The sequence below is a fragment of the Perca fluviatilis genome, chromosome 8 (assembly GCF_010015445.1).
Source record: "Perca fluviatilis chromosome 8, GENO_Pfluv_1.0, whole genome shotgun sequence".
Lineage (NCBI taxonomy): Eukaryota > Metazoa > Chordata > Actinopteri > Perciformes > Percidae > Perca > Perca fluviatilis.
Genome location: NC_053119.1, coordinates 4,290,550 through 4,310,549, shown reverse-complemented (window position 1 = coordinate 4,310,549; position 20,000 = coordinate 4,290,550). Strand labels below are relative to the sequence as shown.

General features: G+C 41.1%; 1 protein-coding gene across 1 annotated transcript in view; it reads right to left on the bottom strand.

Moving 5' to 3' along the window:
- dldh (dihydrolipoamide dehydrogenase) overlaps positions 1 to 20,000 on the bottom strand; it is a 34,623-nt gene that overhangs the window by 4,088 nt on the left and 10,535 nt on the right. Inside the window, exons 4-11 of the mRNA XM_039809091.1 lie at positions 15,354 to 15,422; positions 13,676 to 13,745; positions 12,499 to 12,599; positions 12,260 to 12,403; positions 10,172 to 10,273; positions 8,483 to 8,673; positions 5,750 to 5,920; positions 878 to 1,067 (exon numbers count right to left, since the gene is read on the bottom strand). Coding sequence (XP_039665025.1) covers positions 878 to 1,067; positions 5,750 to 5,920; positions 8,483 to 8,673; positions 10,172 to 10,273; positions 12,260 to 12,403; positions 12,499 to 12,599; positions 13,676 to 13,745; positions 15,354 to 15,422 — 1,038 coding nt within the window. The remainder of the gene's footprint in view (positions 1 to 877; positions 1,068 to 5,749; positions 5,921 to 8,482; positions 8,674 to 10,171; positions 10,274 to 12,259; positions 12,404 to 12,498; positions 12,600 to 13,675; positions 13,746 to 15,353; positions 15,423 to 20,000) is intronic.

Below are 20,000 nucleotides of genomic sequence, written 5' to 3'. Positions count from 1 at the left end.
CCACTTCAATGCATTTAGCGAGCTGGGCAGAGAAGCTAGCGGCGATAACAAGTGCGGAAATGGAAAACCGTTTCGCGTTTTCCTTGTGATTCGGCCAGAAACTTCAACATTGTGAGGCGAAGAGATCGTTTTGGAATATAAAGCTTGGATATTACATTTCCTCGGACTCTTGGGGATTTATGAAAATCAAGTTTTGGTAAAAATACCACTTTGTTGCTGAAAGGACTACGACAACGACAACAGGTATGCATGCACGGCTGAGTTGTTTTATTTTCTTTTACTTTGTAACAGTTGTAACAGTGTACGTGGCTGTATATTTTGAAGATTTAATGCTTTAAAGTTATAAAAACGCTCATGAGTGGAAGTTTTATCGAGGTAACAGCGACGCCCCAGTCACAAAGTGTCCCGTTGACAGGAGGGCGATCCAAGAGGTTAAAAGTTTATTAATTCTGAACGCGTCTGGCCTGTCGATCTATATTGCACCAAATACGACACTGCACTACCTTGTCAAGTCGTTTGGATGAAAGGTTCTCAAAATAATCAACATGCAAACAAACAGACAGACACATAGAGATTCCTGCCTTTATTAGAGATAATAATAGGTTCAGCCCCCTCTCTACGAAGCTTCGAATATTCGATGCTCATTACTACTGAAGCTTCGAAGCTCAAAAAATGGTATTCGGACCAGCCCTAGACTTTCCCAAAACTTTCTGGGTCTTTTTATGTTTCCAAAACCTTTCCAGGGCTGGAATTTGCCTTTTCCAAATTCCATAACTTTTCCTGGTTTTGTTCAAAACGTATATATGAACCCTGACATGGCATGACATGGATGGAGGTGCTAGTTACAGGAACAGTGAACGGACATAGGAACTCTCACCTCCTCTTTGAGCTGCTCCTCCGTCTTGCCCACCCAGGCCACCTCGGGGTGCGTGTAGATAACGGAGGGAACGCAGTTGTAGTCGATGTGCACGGCGCCGCCGGCCATGCCCTCCACCGTGATGATGCCCTCGTCCTCGGCCTTGTGCGCCAACATCGGCCCGGCAACCACGTCACCGATGGCATAAATACTGGAGGGAGGAGAGGGAGAAAGTTTACTCGAGGTCGGTGACTCGAGTCTGTTCGGTGCGTCCCGCGGGGGCTGTCGGCGTTCATTTTGGCCGACCGGACGTGTTCAGTCGGAGGCGGGGCAGTCGGGAATCTCCCGGAAACAAGGAGCGGGATGAGCGTGACTAGAGTCTCTCAACATCTGATGAAAATCTTTTAAACTGACCTTTGATGAGCTGAAATGAAGACAGATTCAGCAACTGCACACACACACACAGAGACAGACACACACACACACACACACACACACACACACACACACACACACACACACACACACACACACACACACACACAGAGATAGAGACACACACACACACAGAGAGAGAGAGAGAGAGAGACACACACAGAGACAGACACACACACAGAGAGACAGACACACACACACACACACACACACACACACAGAGAGAGACACACACACACACACACACACACACACACACACACACACACACACAGACACACACACACACACACACACACACACACACACACAGAGACACACACACACACAAGAGAGAAGACACACACACACACACACACACACACACACACACACACACACACACACAGAGAAACACACACACACACACACACACACACACACAGAGACACACACACACAAGAACACAGAGACACAGACACACACACACACACACACAAGAGACACACACACACACACAGAGACAGACACACACACAGAGACAGACACACACACACACACGCAGACACACACACACACACAGAGGCAGACACACACACACACACACACACAGACAGACACACACACACACACACAGAGACAGACACACACACACACACAAAGAGACACACACACACCGAGACACACGAGACACACACACACACAGAGACACACACACACACACACACACACACACACACACACACACAGACACACACACAGACACACACACAGACAGACAGAGACAGACACACACACACACACACACACACACACAGAGACGAACACACACACACACACACAGAGACAGACACACACACACACACACACACACACACACAGAGACAGACACACAGACACACACAGAGACAGACACACACAGACACACACACAGAGACAGACACACACACACAGAGACACACACACACACACACAGACACTATTTCTCTCTTAAAATGTTCTCAGAAACATGTCTCGGTGAACTATTTTACTCCAATATGAGAGATCGGATTCTGAACGAGCCGCCACGACAGTCTGGCTTTGAATTTCCAGAGAAAACAAACCCATGTGACGCGTTTCGTCCAATCAGCAGCCCCGGTTGTCATTTCTTGGGCAACAACAGAGTAGCTCTGCCTGCTGCTATGGAGACGTATTAACGTTTCTCATGTCGGTGTCTCCAGGCAGTTTATTTTGGACCTCGGGGACCCGACTGATCATCTCGGCCGACTTTTCTGCCGACAGTCGGCCGTCTGGCTGGTGCGTGTCTCGGCTATCGGGCTGCGTTCAGACGATGCTGCGAGAACGCAGCGCTTTCCTTTCTTTTTGAATGGGGGGTTAGTGCGTTTAGGCAAAAAACTGCAGCGGGCGTGCGGCGAGAAGTTGAGACCGACTACATTTTTTTTTTTAGAGAAATGCAAGCCCAAGTCACGCTGCGGTGGCCAGTCATGTAACCGGAGATCAGATTTGTCGGTGTGTTTTTTGAGCTGTGGTTTGAGGCGGTGCGAGAGTCCCGTACAGGAAAAACCGGAAACTAAGGATGCACCGAATGCAGATTTTTGGGGTTCGGCCAAATACCGAATCCACTGGTTAAGATTCTGCCGAATCTGAGACCGAATCCTCCTCCCATCCTCAGTCCTTTAACACAGTAAACGTGTGTGTGGCACTTTTACACAGAAATGGATCATAAAAGTGTCTATATTTGTTTTAAATTAAAGCGCCCATATTATGCTCATTTTCAGGTTCATAACTGTATTTTAAGGTTTTACCAGAATAGGTTTACATGGTTTAATTTTCAAAAAACACCATATTGTTGTTGTAATGCACAGCTCTCTCTCACTGCTGCAGATCCTCTTTTCACCTGGTTTCTGTTTTAGCTACAGAGTGAGACCTCTTTTCTTCTTCTGTACTATCTTTGATTGCACTCGCACATGCTCAGTAGCTCAGATGTAGATCATGTCGGCTAGCTAACTCTAGAGACAGTAAAAGAAAGCCTGTTTCTCCAACTTTGGTCAGTTACAAGGCAGGATCAGCTGGGAGACTTCTTCTAAATGAGGGCGCACATGTAAGTAGTTCTTTTGGAGATTATGGTGAACTTGTGTGTTGTAGCAGTGCTTTGCTATTGAGAACGACGTAGCATGCTAGCATTAGCGTTAGCCGGCTAACGCTACGAGCTAACGGTTGTGGTTAGCCAGCTCATTTCGGACTGTGATGTCACAGTCCGAGGCCGATTTTGAACAGCTCACCAGGAGACTGAAGGCAGGACACATTCAGAAACCGTATCTCACTCAAAACCGCATGGATGGATTATTTTCAAAATGTGAATGTGTGTGGAAGCACCAGAGACACAAAAGAACACCCCAAATCACCAGAAAAAGTGTTTTTTTCATAATATGGGCACTTTAAAACTGCCAATATACAGGAAATGACGTCATGACTGTGACTGTTATTGGGAGTTTGATTTTCAGAGTTTCTGTTTTTTCTTTCTCGCCTGCGACTCACACAATCCTACACCGTGTGTGGCGCTGCAGGTGTAGCCGGTTACAAGATATATTCAGCGGCACATCCGCTCCGCGAACAGTCTGCATACGTTACGCGTTCAGTGCACCCTAAGCGTAGAAGTTTAGTTTTGAATATCAACGGGCTGAACCTGGAGACAAAGTCTGCTGAGAAAGAGTTTCAACGAGGCTTTTATTGTGAAGTAACCACAGGAAATAATAATAGGTCACAGTCACTGCGAGTAGCTCAGTGGAGAATGGTTTGAAGATCAGTCCAACTCTGTTCTTATAAAATACTCTGAAGGTGCAGTGTTCGTGACTGACTGGGGAACTTTGTAGCACGTTATGCTAAAAGTATGTAAAGTAAGTATATAAGTACATTAAAGGTCCCATGAGATTGTGCTCTTTGGATGCTTTTATATAGACCTTAGTGGTCCCCTAATACTGTATCTGAAGTCTCTTTTATATAGACCTTAGTGGTCCCCTAATACTGTATCTGAAGTCTCTTTTATATAGACCTTAGTGGTCCCCTAATACTGTATCTGAAGTCTCTTTTATATAGGCCTTAGTGGTCCCCTAATACTGTATCTGAAGTCTCTTTTATATAGGCCTTAGTGGTCCCCTAATACTGTATCTGAAGTCTCTTTTATATAGACCTTAGTGGTCCCCTAATACTGTATCTGAAGTCTCTTTTATATAGACCTTAGTGGTCCCCTAATACTGTATCTGAAGTCTCTTTTATATAGACCTTAGTGGTCCCCTAATACTGTATCTGAAGTCATTTATATAGACCTTAGTGGTCCCCTAATACTGTATCTGAAGTCTCTTTTATATAGGCCTTAGTGGTCCTCTAATACTGTATCTGAAGTGTCTTTTATATAGACCTTAGTGGTCCCCTAATACTGTATCTGAAGTCTCTTTTATATAGACCTTAGTGGTCCCCTAATACTGTATCTGAAGTCTTTTATATAGGCCTTAGTGGTCCCCTAATACTGTATCTGAAGTCTCTTTTATATAGGCCTTAGTGGTCCCCTAATACTGTATCTGAAGTCTCTTTTATATAGACCTTAGTGGTCCCCTAATACTGTATCTGAAGTCTCTTTTATATAGACCTTAGTGGTCCCCTAATACTGTATCTGAAGTCTTTTATATAGGCCTTAGTGGTCCCCTAATACTGTATCTGAAGTCTCTTTTATATAGGCCTTAGTGGTCCCCTAATACTGTATCTGAAGTCTCTTTTATATAGACCTTAGTGGTCCCCTAATACTGTATCTGAAGTCTCTTTTATATAGACCTTGGTGGTCCCCTAATACTGTATCTGAAGTCTCTTTTATATAGACCTTAGTGGTCCCCTAATACTGTATCTGAAGTCTCTTATTTAGACCTTAGTGGTCCCCTAATACTGTATCTGAAGTATCTTTTATATAGACCTTAGTGGTCCCCTAATACTGTATCTGAAGTCTCTTATTTAGACCTTAGTGGTCCCCTAATACTGTATCTGAAGTCTCTTTTATATAGACCTTAGTGGTCCCCTAATACTGTATCTGAAGTCTCTTATTTAGACCTTAGTGGTCCCCTAATACTGTATCTGAAGTCTCTTTTATATAGACCTTAGTGGTCCCCTAATACTGTATCTGAAGTCTCTTTTATATAGGCCTTAGTGGTCCCCTAATACTGTATCTGAAGTCTTTTTCCTGAAATCAAGCCTTGGTGCAGAATTACAGCCACTAGAGCCAGTCCAACATGAGCTTTCCTTATAGTAGTAGTAGTAGTAGTAGTAGTGCAATTTCTGTGTTTTGACTGACCGGGGAACTTTGTAGCACATTATTCTAAAAGTATGTAAAATATGTAAGTACATTAAAGCGCAAGCCTTGCAATGGCAGGGAAAGCCCAGCCTGTATGTTGTTATTAAACGTGCACACAGACGGCCTGAGCCGGGTGGTACCTGGGTACTTTGGTCTGGAAGCGGTTGTTGACGGGGATGCGTCCCCGGTTGTCCAGCTCGATGCCGACAGAGTCCAGACCCAGGTTCTCCGTGAACGGCCGTCGGCCGATGCAGACCAGCAGCACGTCGCACGTCAGAGTCTCGCTCTTCCCTCCGGCCGCCGCCTCCACCCTGAAACACACAGGGTCACAAAACGGCTGCTATGGTTTCCATTTCAAATACAGAACATAGAACTACTAGGGCTGAACCAGAGGGAGGGGAAATCGGATCGCCATTTTTCTGCCAGATATTACGATTTGATTGCGTTTATTCATTCTACATATTGACCCTTCTGAGAGGGAGTTAGATTTTTAAGTGGCATGTGCCAGTAGCATTAACTTCCATATGCCAACTGTGTGTGAATTGGAAGAATGTGTGTGTGAGGGACAAAACACACGAGGCTCGTTTCACATAGGCTTTCCCCGTTCTTCTTTTCCTAAACCCAACAGTTTATGTTACTTTATATATTTGATGTCTATATTGACGTTATTTTATATATTTTCATGTTATTTTATACATTTGATGTCTATATTGACGTTATTTTATATATTTTCATGTTATTTTATACATTTGATGTCTATATTGACGTTATATATATTTTTATTTTATATATTTTACGTCTATATTTACATTATTTTATATATTTTACGCCTATGTTGACTTTATTTAATATATTTTACGTCTATATTTACATTTTATATATTTGTTATTTTATATATTTTACGTCTATGTTGACTTTATTTTATATATTTTTATGTTATTTTATATATTTTATGTCTATATTTACGTTATTTTATATATTTTACGTCTATATTTACGTTATTTTATATATTTTTATGTTATTTTATATATTTTACGTCTATGTTGACTTTATTTTATATATTTTTATGTTATTTTATATATTTTACGTCTATATTTACGTTATTTTATATATTTTTATGTTATTTTATATATTTTACGTCTATGTTGACTTTATTTTATATATTTTACGTCTATATTTACGTTATTCTATATATTTTTATGTTATTTTATATATTTTACATCTATGTTGACTTTATTTTATATATTTTACGTCTATATTTACGTTATTTTATATATTTTTGTTATTTTATATATTTTACGTCTATATTTACGTTATTTTATATATTTTTGTTATTTTATATATTTTACGTCTATATTTACGTTATTTTATATATTTTTGTTATTTTATATATTTTACGTCTATATTTACATTATTTTATATATTTTTATGTTATTTTAACGTTAAAAGTTATATTTTACATCTTACGGTGAAGGACATGCCACTTAAAAATCTAACTCCTACTGATCCTTCTACTATGTTAAATGCAAAGCTTTCTTATATTTCAACTTTTTGGTCATCTTTTGACATTTTTGTTTTGAACGACGTCAATTTTATCTACTTTTTTGTCACTTTTTCCCGACGTTTTTTTTTTTTTTTCAAATGCTATAAAATTTAATAAAAACACCCAAATTCAATGAAAATAGTGAACTTATTATTCATTTTACTCGTGAAGAGTACAATGAACAAGTAAAATATTTTTGTAAAAAAAAAATTAGGTTGAAAGAAACCCAAATTTCTGATATAAAAACCTTTTAGGGTCAAATCTGACCTGAGGACAAACAGGAGGGTTAAAGATTATTTTTTCGGGCTTTTTCCCCCTTTATCTAATAGTGACGATGGATAGACAGGAAAGGTGGGAGAGAGAGAGGATGACACGCAGCAAAGGGCCGCAGGTCGGACTCTAACCCGGGCCACTGCAAAGGACTCAGGATATATGGGGCGCACGCTCTACTGGGTGAGCTAGAGGTCGCCCCAGTTCAATAGTTTTAAGGGAGTATGTTTAGAATATTAAATTTAGGGCTGCACAATATATCGTTTTGTTTTTTTATTGTCATCGCAATATACAACCGGCGCGATAAACGCATCGCGAAAGGCTGCGACATATCTCGCCAAAGACACTCCAAGATCTTTTGTGTAGAGTGGAGAGAAAATATCAGCAGAAAACTGCACTTTAAAATGAAACTGTCATTAATATGTTCACTTTAATGTTTAATTTGTTCAATTAAAGAATTTTAGAAATTATTTCTTTTTGTTTGTTGTAAATTCAAGAAGCAGTTTTGTTGCGTTTTAGCAGAATACTGAATGCTGCAGAACTGAGAACACTTTAACGTCTATTTATTTATCGCAAGTTAGGGCTGTTCGATTATGGAAAAAAAAAACTATAATCACGATTATTTCGGTCAATATTGAAATCACGAATAATTTAACACGATTACTCGTCGACTGCTGGAAAGATGTTGCAGTTACTGAACTTCAAAAAACAGTGGAAAAAGTTAAATAAATCAACAGTAAAAAAAAACAACATTTTTAATACTTTTCCTATTTAAACTTTATTTTTTCATTCAGAAAACGAGAAAATAAGAGTTTTCTTGCAAAACGTAATGAGCTAAATAATAGTTTTTCCTCGATAATTCTGTTTTTGTGATCATTGGGAGCCGAAATCATAATGACGATTACATTTCGATTAATTGCACAGCCCTGTTAGAAGCAATATTTCTTTTTGTGATATTTTCGTGCAGCCCCTTATTAACTTTAAGACTTTATTACTACTTTTAACACCCTGCAGGAACCCTGAAAAACAGACTAATCCAGACTCTGTGCGCTGTACTCACGCCACATCGATCTTGCCGTCGGGCCTCTTGGTGGCTCCCAGGACTTTGGTGCCGAGCTTGAACTTGAATCCCTGCTTCTGCAGGATGCGCTGGAAGGTCTTGGACATCTCCATGTCGATGCCCATGCCGCCCACGTGGCCCAGGAACTCCACCGCTGTGACTTTAGAGCCCAGACGCTGCCACACTGACCCCTACAGGACGGGAGGACATAACACTTACCACACTCACAACACTCACACACTCAAACGTGTTATATACTAGACGCATCCAAGGTGGCGCGCGACATCGGGACGTCAAAATGATGCGTCCAGCATGTCCGATTTATGGCGCGCGAGCCGAGGTCGCGCACAGCTCCTTTTTTTTTTTTTTCAGCGGCGCGCGACAAAGAGGAAACAGGAAGCCTGAATGAGTTCGCCGACAGCGTGCTGCCAGGACTCTCGGAGCGACTGCAGGTCTCTCTGGTGAACTCACCGGGTTAAGAGTTCTTTAATGGCGAATGAAAGGCTCGATCCCACCAAGTAGCTCGTCCAATCAAATCGAAGCATTGACGTCAATGCTGCTGTCAGTACCGATCCGTTCCACCTGCACGATCCGTTCTGCGCATGTGCAAGATGACACGTATGCCATGACGTAGACGCAGATGATAATGCTGCGTTCATGCCACCTCGAAATAACAGGCACCGCCCCACTGGTTACGTTGTTTCTGCAGCTAGATTCAGTCTAAAATAACGTTAAGTCAAACTTAATGGGAGAAGCAGGCTACAGCTAAATTAAGACATTACAGTAATAACAATAAAGACAAGTGTTGAGTGATTGTATTTTAAATGAGCACAAGAAGTAAAGTAGAACTAACGTAACAGCTGTTATATATGTTAACGTTTATTTTCAAGTTTTATTTTGAGGGTCTTTTAAAGTTAGTACATGCTGTCTCAGCTAGCGGTTAGCCGAATTAGCTGTTAGCTAAACTAACGTTAGCTTAACTGTGGAGGCTAACGGCAGACCGCTGCAATCAACTAGCGGTTAGCCAAATTAACCGTTAGCTGAACTAACGTTAGCTTCCCGGTGGAGGCTAACGGCAGACCGCTATAATCACCTAGCGGTCCGCCCGAATTAACCGTTAGCTAAACTAACGTTAGCTTCCCGGTGGAGGCTAACGGCAGACCGCTATAATCACCTAGCGGTCCGCCGAATTAGCTATTAGCTAACTAACGTTAGCTGGAGGCTAGCGTGTGAACATCTTGCGCATGCGCAGAACGGATCGTGCAGGTGGAACGGATCGGGTACTGACAGATGCTGCTGCCAGTTCTGCCGTTGTTTACCTTCTTCTTCTTCTTCTTCTAGTCCGTAGAAAGAGCAGCGTCGGTAGCCTTTGCTCATTAGCGCCACCTCTGCTCAGGAGAAGACTGCAGCTAGTGTCGCGACCACCAGCGCCGGTAAAAATGGTCACGCCGATTTCATGACGTCACATATGAGCGCCAGCTGGGCTGCGGTTACCGTAAAACACGATTCATGGTCCTATCTCGCATCCTGCGCGGCGCAAAGCTGGACGCAAGCGTCTTTGCTAGTTTAAGACCGACTTTTATTTCATAATTTTACAACTCCTTCTAAAAATATCTTTCACTTTTGGGGTTCTACGCTCCGATTGGACTACAAACTGGCGACACCGAACCAGAATAAGGAGATGCTGACCAGCTCCACTCCGATGACTCCGGCTCCGATCACGATCATCTCCTCGGGGACTTTCTTCAGGGACAGAGCTCCTGTTGACGACACGATGGTGTCCTCATCGATCTACAAAGAAATGAAAACATTCAAGACTGTAAAAGATGTTTTAAAACACAGTTACATGTTTAATTTTTACATATTTAACTTTAATCTGTGAGAAACTGAAGGATGAAGTGTTCCTTAATCCTCCTCCTTAAAAGCTGAATAAAGTCTTTTAAAAAGCCTCTCTGATCAGCTGGAAAATGCATCGTCACAAAGATGAAAACAGGGCTGTTTTTTCGGAACTTTTTAGAGACACGTGGTCCTCACAGGACAGCAACGCTACAAACATGATGATCTAGATCACACTAGATCCGTCCCGTATACCAATTTAGGTTCACAATACATTTTGGCTCGCCTAGTTGTGCGCCAAACCAAAAACACAGGAAACTGTTTTTTAAACTGCAATTACCTGACATTCAAAGCAGAATTTGGGCAGATTTGCCGACTCTGAGACTCAGAAATTCCCCCAGAAGAAGCAGAGAGAGAGAGTTTTCATATTCAGGCTGAGAATAAGTTGTTGTTAAAAAAAATTTAATCATTGTTTTGCTTGATTTGCTAAACTCTACGATGGTGAAACTCTCTTTTGATGACACTTGTAGGGCTTCATGCCAACAAAAAAAGCGACAAATTTACAAAAAAGGTGACAAATGTCTGAGAAAGCCACAAAAAAGTCAGAACAAAAGCAACAAAAAATGAGGAAAAAAGTGACATGCAGTAACAAAAGCACGTCAATAAACTCTCCATGTCTGGCCCTTGGTGTGATTCTCTTTATCCGGTGTGGCCCTCTGGGAAAATGAGTTTGACACCCCTGATCTAGTGAGAGTGAGATAGATAGATAGATAGATAGATAGATAGATAGATAGATAGAATATGATGTATTGCTGTAGCTTAAACTACCCAGAGAATATCAAAGGAGCACCACCTTAAACATCTACAGCAGTAAAATGCAACATACACAGCAGGAATATCAATGCAGAAACAACCGATAGAATACTTTTTAAAATGCAGGACTTTAAAGTGATGGTTCGGAGTAATTCACCCTAGGGTCCTTTGCACCATGACCTCGAGCCAAACACCCCCCCAGAAGCTTTTTTCACCTGGGTCGAACATTGGGCGAGTTAGCGTAGAGTAGCGTTAGCCGCTGAGTAGCTTAGCGCAGGGGCTAATGGACCCACGTTTGTATCTCTTAAATGACCCCACTAATAATGCCCGAAATTATACCAAAGGTCTACACTAGTAAATATAGGTTATGTACTCATAAAACGATGGATTGGAAAGTTTGTAAGTACACCAGAAGTTTATGAACACTTGCCTGCTCTCTTCAGCTCTCTGCTGCTGCTACCTGCAGTTAGACGAGTGCTTAGGGACCGTCTACAAATTACTACACCGAAAAGAGATACAACAAAAATATGTATTAATTCAATGATTAAATAAGGTAATGTCTCCAAACTTACCTCAATTATTACTTGTCTCCTGCTAGTTATACTACAGCACTTACTTTAAAAAATAAGTTAAATTAAAAAATATTTTTGTTGCATCTTTTCGGTGTTGTAATTTGTAGACGGTCCCTAAGCACTCGTCTCACAGCAGCAGCAACAACAGCAGAGAGCAGAAGCCAGCAGGCAAGTGTTATTTACATAAACTTATGGAGTACTTACAAACTTTCCAATCCATCGTTTTATGAGAGCATAACCTATATATACTAGTGTAGACCTTTGGTATCATTTCGGGCATTATTAGTGGGGTCATTTAAGAGATACAAACGTGGGTCCATTAGCCCCTGCGCTAAGCTACTCAGCGGCTAACGCTACTCTAGCTAACTCTCCCAATGTTCGACCCAGGTGAAAAAAGCTTCTGGGGGGGTGTTTGGCTCGAGGTCATTGTGCAAAGGACCCTAGGGGGACATTACTCCGAACCATCACTTTAACTTGAAGTGGAGTATTTTCCCAGAGTGGTATTAGTACTTTTTTTTTTTTTACTTTGGCTGTAAGGATTCAAACAGAGCCGTACCGGGATCCCGGGGAAGGGCGTGACCTCTGAGCCGGTGGCGATGAGGATGTTCTTGGTGTTGATGACCTGCTCGCTGCCGTCGGCTGCTACGGCCGTCACCTGGTTCTTACCAGTCACCCTCCCCAAACCGCTGACGTGGGTCACCTGAGGGGAGGGAGGGAGGGTCAGAGTCTTAATAGGACACTGAGTGAACAGCCGTTAAATTAAAAAAGGAGACGAGGGAGTAAACGAGGGCTGACTTTGTTCTGTTTGAATAGATGTGCGATTCCTCCGGTCAGGGCTTTGACCGCTCCGCTCTTCTGAGCCATCATCTTCTCGAGGTTCAACGACAGGCCTGAAACTGAGAGAGAGACTCCAGTCAGCAGACGCTTCTTACATTACACGTCATTTAGCTGACGCTTTTATCCAAAGAGACTTACATACACACACACACACGTGTGTGTGTCAGAGGTCGCACGCCTCTGGAGCAACCAGGGTTAAGTGTTTTGCTCAGGGACACATTGGTTGATGTATCGCAGTGGGAATCGAACCCAGGTCTCCCACACCAAAGGCATGTGTCATATCCACTGCGCCACCACCACCCTTTTACTGCCATTTTATACACGGATGTAGATGTTATCAATCGGGAAGGCCTCGTCAGCGTCTCTCAGGCTACGTTTTGGTTTAAAAAAAAAAAAGAAAAAAAAGGAAAAAAAAGGGGGATATCTTCTGCTATGTTTCCCCCCTCTCATTCCCCCTGCTCTGGCGTTTCCCCCTCCTTCGCTCCTCCCCTTGCCTTCCCCCTGCTCTCGTGTTCCTGCCTGCCTGCTCCATGCTTCCCCTGCTCTGCGTTCCCCCTGCTCTGCTTCCTGCTCTGCTGCTCTGCGTCCTGCTCCCGCCCCCTGCTCACGCCTCCCTCCCCTGCTCCCTGCCCCTGCTCCGCTTCCCCCCTCATGCTCTGCTCCCCTCGTCCCCTGCTCTGTGTCCCCTCCGCCCCTGCTCCATGCCCCCTGCCTCCTTCCCCTTCCCCCTGCTCCATGCTCCTGCCCATGCCCCTGCTCGCCTGCTCCTGCTTCCTCGTTCCCCCTGCTCCTGCTTCCCCCTCGTTCCCCCTGCTCTGCCTCCCCCCCCTGCTCTGCGTTTCCTCGCCCCTGCTCCTTCCCCCCTCGTTCCCCCCCTGCTCCTCCTGGCGTCCTCCCCTGCCCCCTGCTCTCGCACTCCCCCCTGCTCTCCCTGCTCCCTCGCCCCTGCTCCCCTGCCCTCCTGCCCCCTGCCTGGCCTCGTTCCCCCTGCTCTGGCGTTTCCCCCTCTCGTTCCCCCTGCTCTACTGGAGATAAAAACACCCGTGTGCACAGAGATCACGGAACGTAAATATATTATGAGCTGACGCGCCGAGCTACGCAAATCGTCCCTTTAAAGTCCGGAGAAGTTTCTTACTTTCGATGCCTCTGCTTTCGAAGTCCTTGCCGTGAGCCATGTGGTACAAGTAGGAGTTGTTCAGCAGAGCCTGCAGACACAAAACATCCGTTAACACAGCTGGAGGAAAGCTGTTTCCATATCATATTTCTTATGTTCAACTATGTGTGTGTGTGTGTGTGTGTGTGTGTGTGTGTGTGTGTGTGTGTGTGTGTGTGTGTGTGTGTGTGTGTGTGCACAACTCTGCAGCTTTGTGAAGGCAAGGCAGCTTTATTTGTAGAGCACATTTCAGCAACAGGGCAATTCAAAGTGCTTTACATAAAACATTAAAGAGCAGTAAGAAAACAATTAAAAACAATTTAAAAACATTAATAAACAAATTAAAAACATTAAAAGACAATAATAAAATTGATAGTGCAGTATAAGAATAAACTGAACTCAGACTATATAAAATGCTCAACAGGATATCTTGCCGATTTAATTATTGGATAAATCCTACAGACATGTTCGACTAAAGCATGATTTATGCGTCTGCGTAAAATCGGCGCTGTGGCTACACGTGGAGACACGAACCTTCGCCGTAGCCTGAAAAATGGTAGCGTTACATTCCCGGTATTATTTACAGACAGGCGTCCACACAGGCAGCTCTGTGTTGCTGGAGATGCTGCACCCGTCCATATGATGCACACTGCACACATAATTTGGGCGATATGAATGTAAGATGATTGAGAAAGTGACACTGATCTGTGTTTTTGTGTATTATTCTTAAAGAAATTAAAGATTAATTTAATTTCTTAAAGATTCCGAAAACAAATCCAGCGTGGCAGGGTTTTACATTTTTATGATGTAAATGGAGGGAGCTCAAGCAGCATCGGCTCAATTGTCATAATGCATTCCCTAGCCCCTTACCCTTACCTTAACCATCACAACTAAATGCCTAACCTTAACCCTTACCCTTACCTTAACCATCACAACTAAATGCCTAACCTTAACCCTTACCCTTACCTTAACCATCACAACTAAATGCCTAACCTTAACCCTTACCCTAACCCTAACCATCACAACTAAATGCCTAACCTTAACCCTTACCCTAACCTTAACCATCACCACTAAATGCCTAACCTTAACCCTTACCCTAACCTTAACCATCACCACTAAATGCCTAACCTTAACCCTTACCCTTACCTTAACCATCACAACTAAATGCCTAACCTTAACCCTTACCCTTACCTTAACCATCACAACTAAATGCCTAACCTTAACCCTTACCCTAACCTTAACCATCACAACTAAATGTCTAACCTTAACCCTCACCCTAACCATAACCTAATTCTATCCCTAATCCTAAAACCAAGTCTTAACCCTCAAACAGCCCTTTAAACTTGTAGGGAGCAGCATTTTGGGCCCCACAAGGCTGTGCAGACCACACAAGTATACTGTATTCTCCGTTTTTTGGACCCCACGAATATAGTAAAACAGGTACACACACACACACACACACACACACACACACACACACACACACACACACACACACACACACACACACACACACACACACACACACACACACACACACACACACACACACACACACACTTTCCCTTACATAGGCTACGGCGAAAGCTCTGCGTAGATCCTCTGCAGGACCATAAATAACGCTTTAAACTGCAGCTCAAACTACAGATGAAATATTTACCTTGGAGGGGATGCAGCCGACGTTCAGACAGGTCCCACCCAGCGAGGCATTTTTCTCAACACACACTGTCTGTCGAAGGAAAACAACAGGAGATGTGAGAAGACCTGCATTATTTACATAATTAAAACATAATGTGAATAAGAGGGGGAAAAAATGGGCCAGAGAAGAAGTCTCCCAGCTGATCCTGCCTTGTAACCGACCGAAGTTGGAGAAACAGGCTTTCTTTTACTGTCTATGGAGCTAGCTGACATGCTCTACATCTGAGCTACTGAGCATGTGTGAATGCAATCAAAGATAGTACAGAAGAAGAAGAAAAGAGGTCTCACTCTGTAGCTAAAACAGAGACCAGGTGAAAAGAGGATCTGCAGCAGTGAGAGAGAGCTGTGCAGTACAACAAAAATATGGTGTTTTTTGATAATTAAACCATGTAAACCTATTCTGGTACAACCTTAAAATACAATTATGAACCTGAAGATGAGCATAATATGGGCGCTTTAAACCTGTTTACTGTCAGTCAGGGTGTGCAATATATTCTGCTGTCTGCAGACATACAGTACGTGATTAATAACACATAAATGCTTGTGTGAGCTACAGTTTACGTCGTCATTTATTTAAATAAATTAAGTTTCCAGTGACCACGTAGCACATTAACAACTGTCAAGCAACAAGGGGGTGATTTTGTAATGCCCAATAGTAAAGAAAGTGTTGTTGCTTTTGCTCCCATGTCATGAACTTTCCCATTTTAATTTCGACCGTTTCTGACAATCAGAGTCTGATGAAGATGTAACTATGCATCGAAACGTTAGTCACTGTTATGCACCTTAAGAAATAAAATCATCAAGTAGAAGACATCCGTGTTGCACCGGCAATTTTTTGCTATTTATACCTTGAGTTCTCTTTTGACTAAAACTAGACAAATGGCGAAACTTTTAGTCAACTAAAACTTGACTAAGATACCTTGAGTTCTCTTTTGACTGAAACTAGACTAAAATGACGAGACTTTTAGTCGACTAAAACTTGACTAAGATACCTTGAGTTCTCTTTTGACTAAAACTAGACTAAAATGACGAGACTTTTAGTCGACTAAAACTAGACTAAGATACCTTGAGTTCTCTTTTGACTAAAACTAGACAAATGGCGAGACTTTTAGTCGACTAAAACTCGACTAAGATACCTTGAGTTCTCTTTTGACTAAAACTAGACTAAAATGACGAGACTTTTAGTCGACTAAAACTTGACTAAGATACCTTGAGTTCTCTTTTGACTAAAACTAGACTAAAATGACGAGACTTTTAGTCGACTAAAACTAGACTAAGATACCTTGAGTTCTCTTTTGACTAAAACTAGACTAAAATGGCGAACTTTTAGTCGACTAAAACCCGACTAAGATACCTTGAGTTCTCTTTTGACTAAAACTAGACTAAAATGACGGAGACTTTTAGTCGACTAAAACTTGACTAAGATACCTTGAGTTTCTCTTTTGACTAAAACTAGACTAAAATGGCGAGACTTTTAGTCGAACTAAAACTCAACTAAGATACCTTGAGTTCTCTTTTGACTAAAACAGACTAAAATGACGAGACTTTTAGTCGACCTAAAACTTGACTAAGATACCTTGAGTTCTCTTTTGACTAAAACTAGACAAATGAGGCGACTTTTAGTCGACTAAAACTCGACTAAGATACCTTGAGTTCTCTTTTTGACTAAAACTAGACTAAAATGACCGAGACTTTTAGCATCGACTAAAAACTTGACCAAGATACCTTGAGTTCTCTGTAAACTTTTGACTAAAAAGCTATACTAACCGCCTAAAACTTTACTGAAGTCATTAAACCAATATAAGATACCTTGAGTTCTCTTTGACTAAACTACAAAAATGGCGAGACTTTTTAGTCCGACTAAAACATTACTAAGATACCTTGAGTCTCTTTTACTAAAACTAGACTAAGTTTTTTAAATGCGAGACTTTTTAGTCGACTAAAACTTACTAAGATACCTTGAGTTCTCTTTTGACTAAAACTAGACTAAAATGACGAGACTTTTAGTCGACTAAAATCGACTAAGATACCTTGAGTTCTCTTTTGACTAAAACTAGACTAAAATGACGAGACTTTTAGTCGAACTAAAACTTGACTAAGATACCTTGAGTTCTCTTTTGACTAAAACTAGACTAAAATGGCGAGACTTTTGAGTAGACTAAAATTCGACTAAGATACCTTGAGTTCTCTTTTGACTAAAACTAGACTAAAATGGCGAGAACTTTTAGTCGACTAAAACTTCGACTAAGATACCTTGGAGTTCTCTTTTGACTAAAACTAGACTAAAATGGCGAGACTTTTGAGTCCAAACTAAAACTTGACTAAGATACCTTGAGTTCTCTTTTGACTAAAACTAGACAAATGCGAGAGCTTTGTTGACTAAAACCCAACTAAGATACCTTGAGTTCTCTTTTGACTAAAACTAGAGACTAAAATACGTAGAGCTTTTAGTCGATAAACTGACTAAGATACCTTGAGTTCTCTTTTGACTAAAACTAGACTAAAATGCGGAGACTTTTAGTGCGACTAAAACTCGACTAAGATACCTTGAGTTCTCTTTTGACTAAAACTAGACTAAAATGACGAGACTTTTAGTCGAACTAAAAGACTAAGATACCTTGAGTTCTCTTTTGACTAAAACTAGACTAAAATGACGAGACTTTTAGTCGACCTAAAAACTCGACTAAGATACCTTGAGTTCTCTTTTACCTAAAACTAGACTAAAATGGCGAGACTTTTAGTTCGACTAAAAAAACTACGACTAAGATACCTTGAGTTCTCTTTTGACTAAAACTAGACTAAAATGGCCGAGACTTTTAATTGACTACCGCGACTAAGATACCTTGAGTTCTCTTTTGACTAAAACTAGACTAAAATGAGAGAGACTTTTAGTCGATAAAACTTAAAGATACCTTGAGTTCTCTTTTGGCTAAAACTAGACTAAAATGGCGAGACTTTTAGTCGACTAAAAAACGGACTAAGATACCTTGAGTTCTCTTTTGACTAAACTAGACAAATGGCCGGACTTTTAGTCGACTAAAACTATAATAGATACCTTGAGTTCTCTTTGACTAAAACTAGACTAAAATGGCGAGACTTTTTGCTCCGACTAAAACTTCGACTAAGATACCTTGAGTTCTCTTTTGACTAAAACTAGACTAAAATAGCGAGACTTTTAGTCCGACTAAAACTAACTAAAACACTACTGAGTTCTCTTTTGACTAAAACTAGACTAAAATGACGAGACTTTGTCGCAACTACCTTGACTAAGATACCTTGAGTTCTCTTTTGACTAAAACTAGACAAATGGCGAGACTTTTGTAAAACTTAAAACTATAAGATACCTTGAGTTCTCTTTTGACTAAAACTAGACTAAAATGGCGGAACTTTTAGTCGACTAAAACTTGACTAAGATACCTTGAGTTCTCTTTTGACTAAAACTAGACTAAAATGGCGAGACTTTTAGTCGACTACAACTTCGACTAAGATACCTTGAGTTCTCTTTTGACTAAAAACTAGACTAAAATGGCGAGACTTTTAGTCGACTAAAACTTCGACTAAGATACCTTGAGTTCTCTTTTGACTAAAACTAGACTAAAATGGCGAGACTTTTAGTCGACTAAAACTTGACTAAGATACCTTGAGTTCTCTTTTGACTAAAACTAGACAAATGGCGAGACTTTTAGTCGACTAAAACTTGACTAAGATACCTTGAGTTCTCTTTTGACTAAAACTAGACTAAAATGGCCGAGACTTTTTAGTTCGACTAAAACTCGACTAAGATACCTTGAGTTCTCTTTTGGACTAAAACTAGACTAAAATGGCCGAGACTTTTAGTCGACAAACTTGACTAAGATACCTTGAGTTCTCTTTTGACTAAAACTAGACTAAATTACTAAGAAATAATACCTTGAGTTCTCTTTTGACTAAAACTAGACTAAAATGACGAGACTTTTTAATTAAACTAAAACTTTGACTAAGATACCTTGAGTTCTCTTTTGACTAAAACTAGACTAAAATGACGAGACTTTTAGTCGACTAAAACTTGACTAAGATACCTTGAGTTCTCTTTTGACTAAAACTAGACTAAAATGACGAGACTTTTAGTCGACGAAAACTAGACTAAGATACCTTGAGTTCTCTTTTGACTAAAACTAGACTAAAATGACGAGACTTTTAGTCGACTAAAACTCGACTAAGATACCTTGAGTTCTCTTTTGACTAAAACTAGACTAAAATGACGAGACTTTTAGTCGACGAAAAATTGAACTAAGATACCTTGAGTTCTCTTTTGACTAAAACTAGACTAAAATGCCGAGACTTTTAATTGACTAAAACTAGACAAGATACCTTGAGTTCTCTTTTGACTAAAAACTAGACTAATAATAACTAATACTTTTATTCTTCTAAAAAATTGACTAAGATACCTTGAGTTCTCTTTTGACTAAAACTAGACTAAAATGACCGAGACTTTTAGTCGAACTAAAACTTCGACTAAGATACCTTGAGTTCTCTTTTGACTAAAACTAGACTAAAATATTTCGAGACTTTTTAATTCAAACTAAAAACTCGACTAAGATACTAGCCAGGTAGCAATACATGTGGCGGG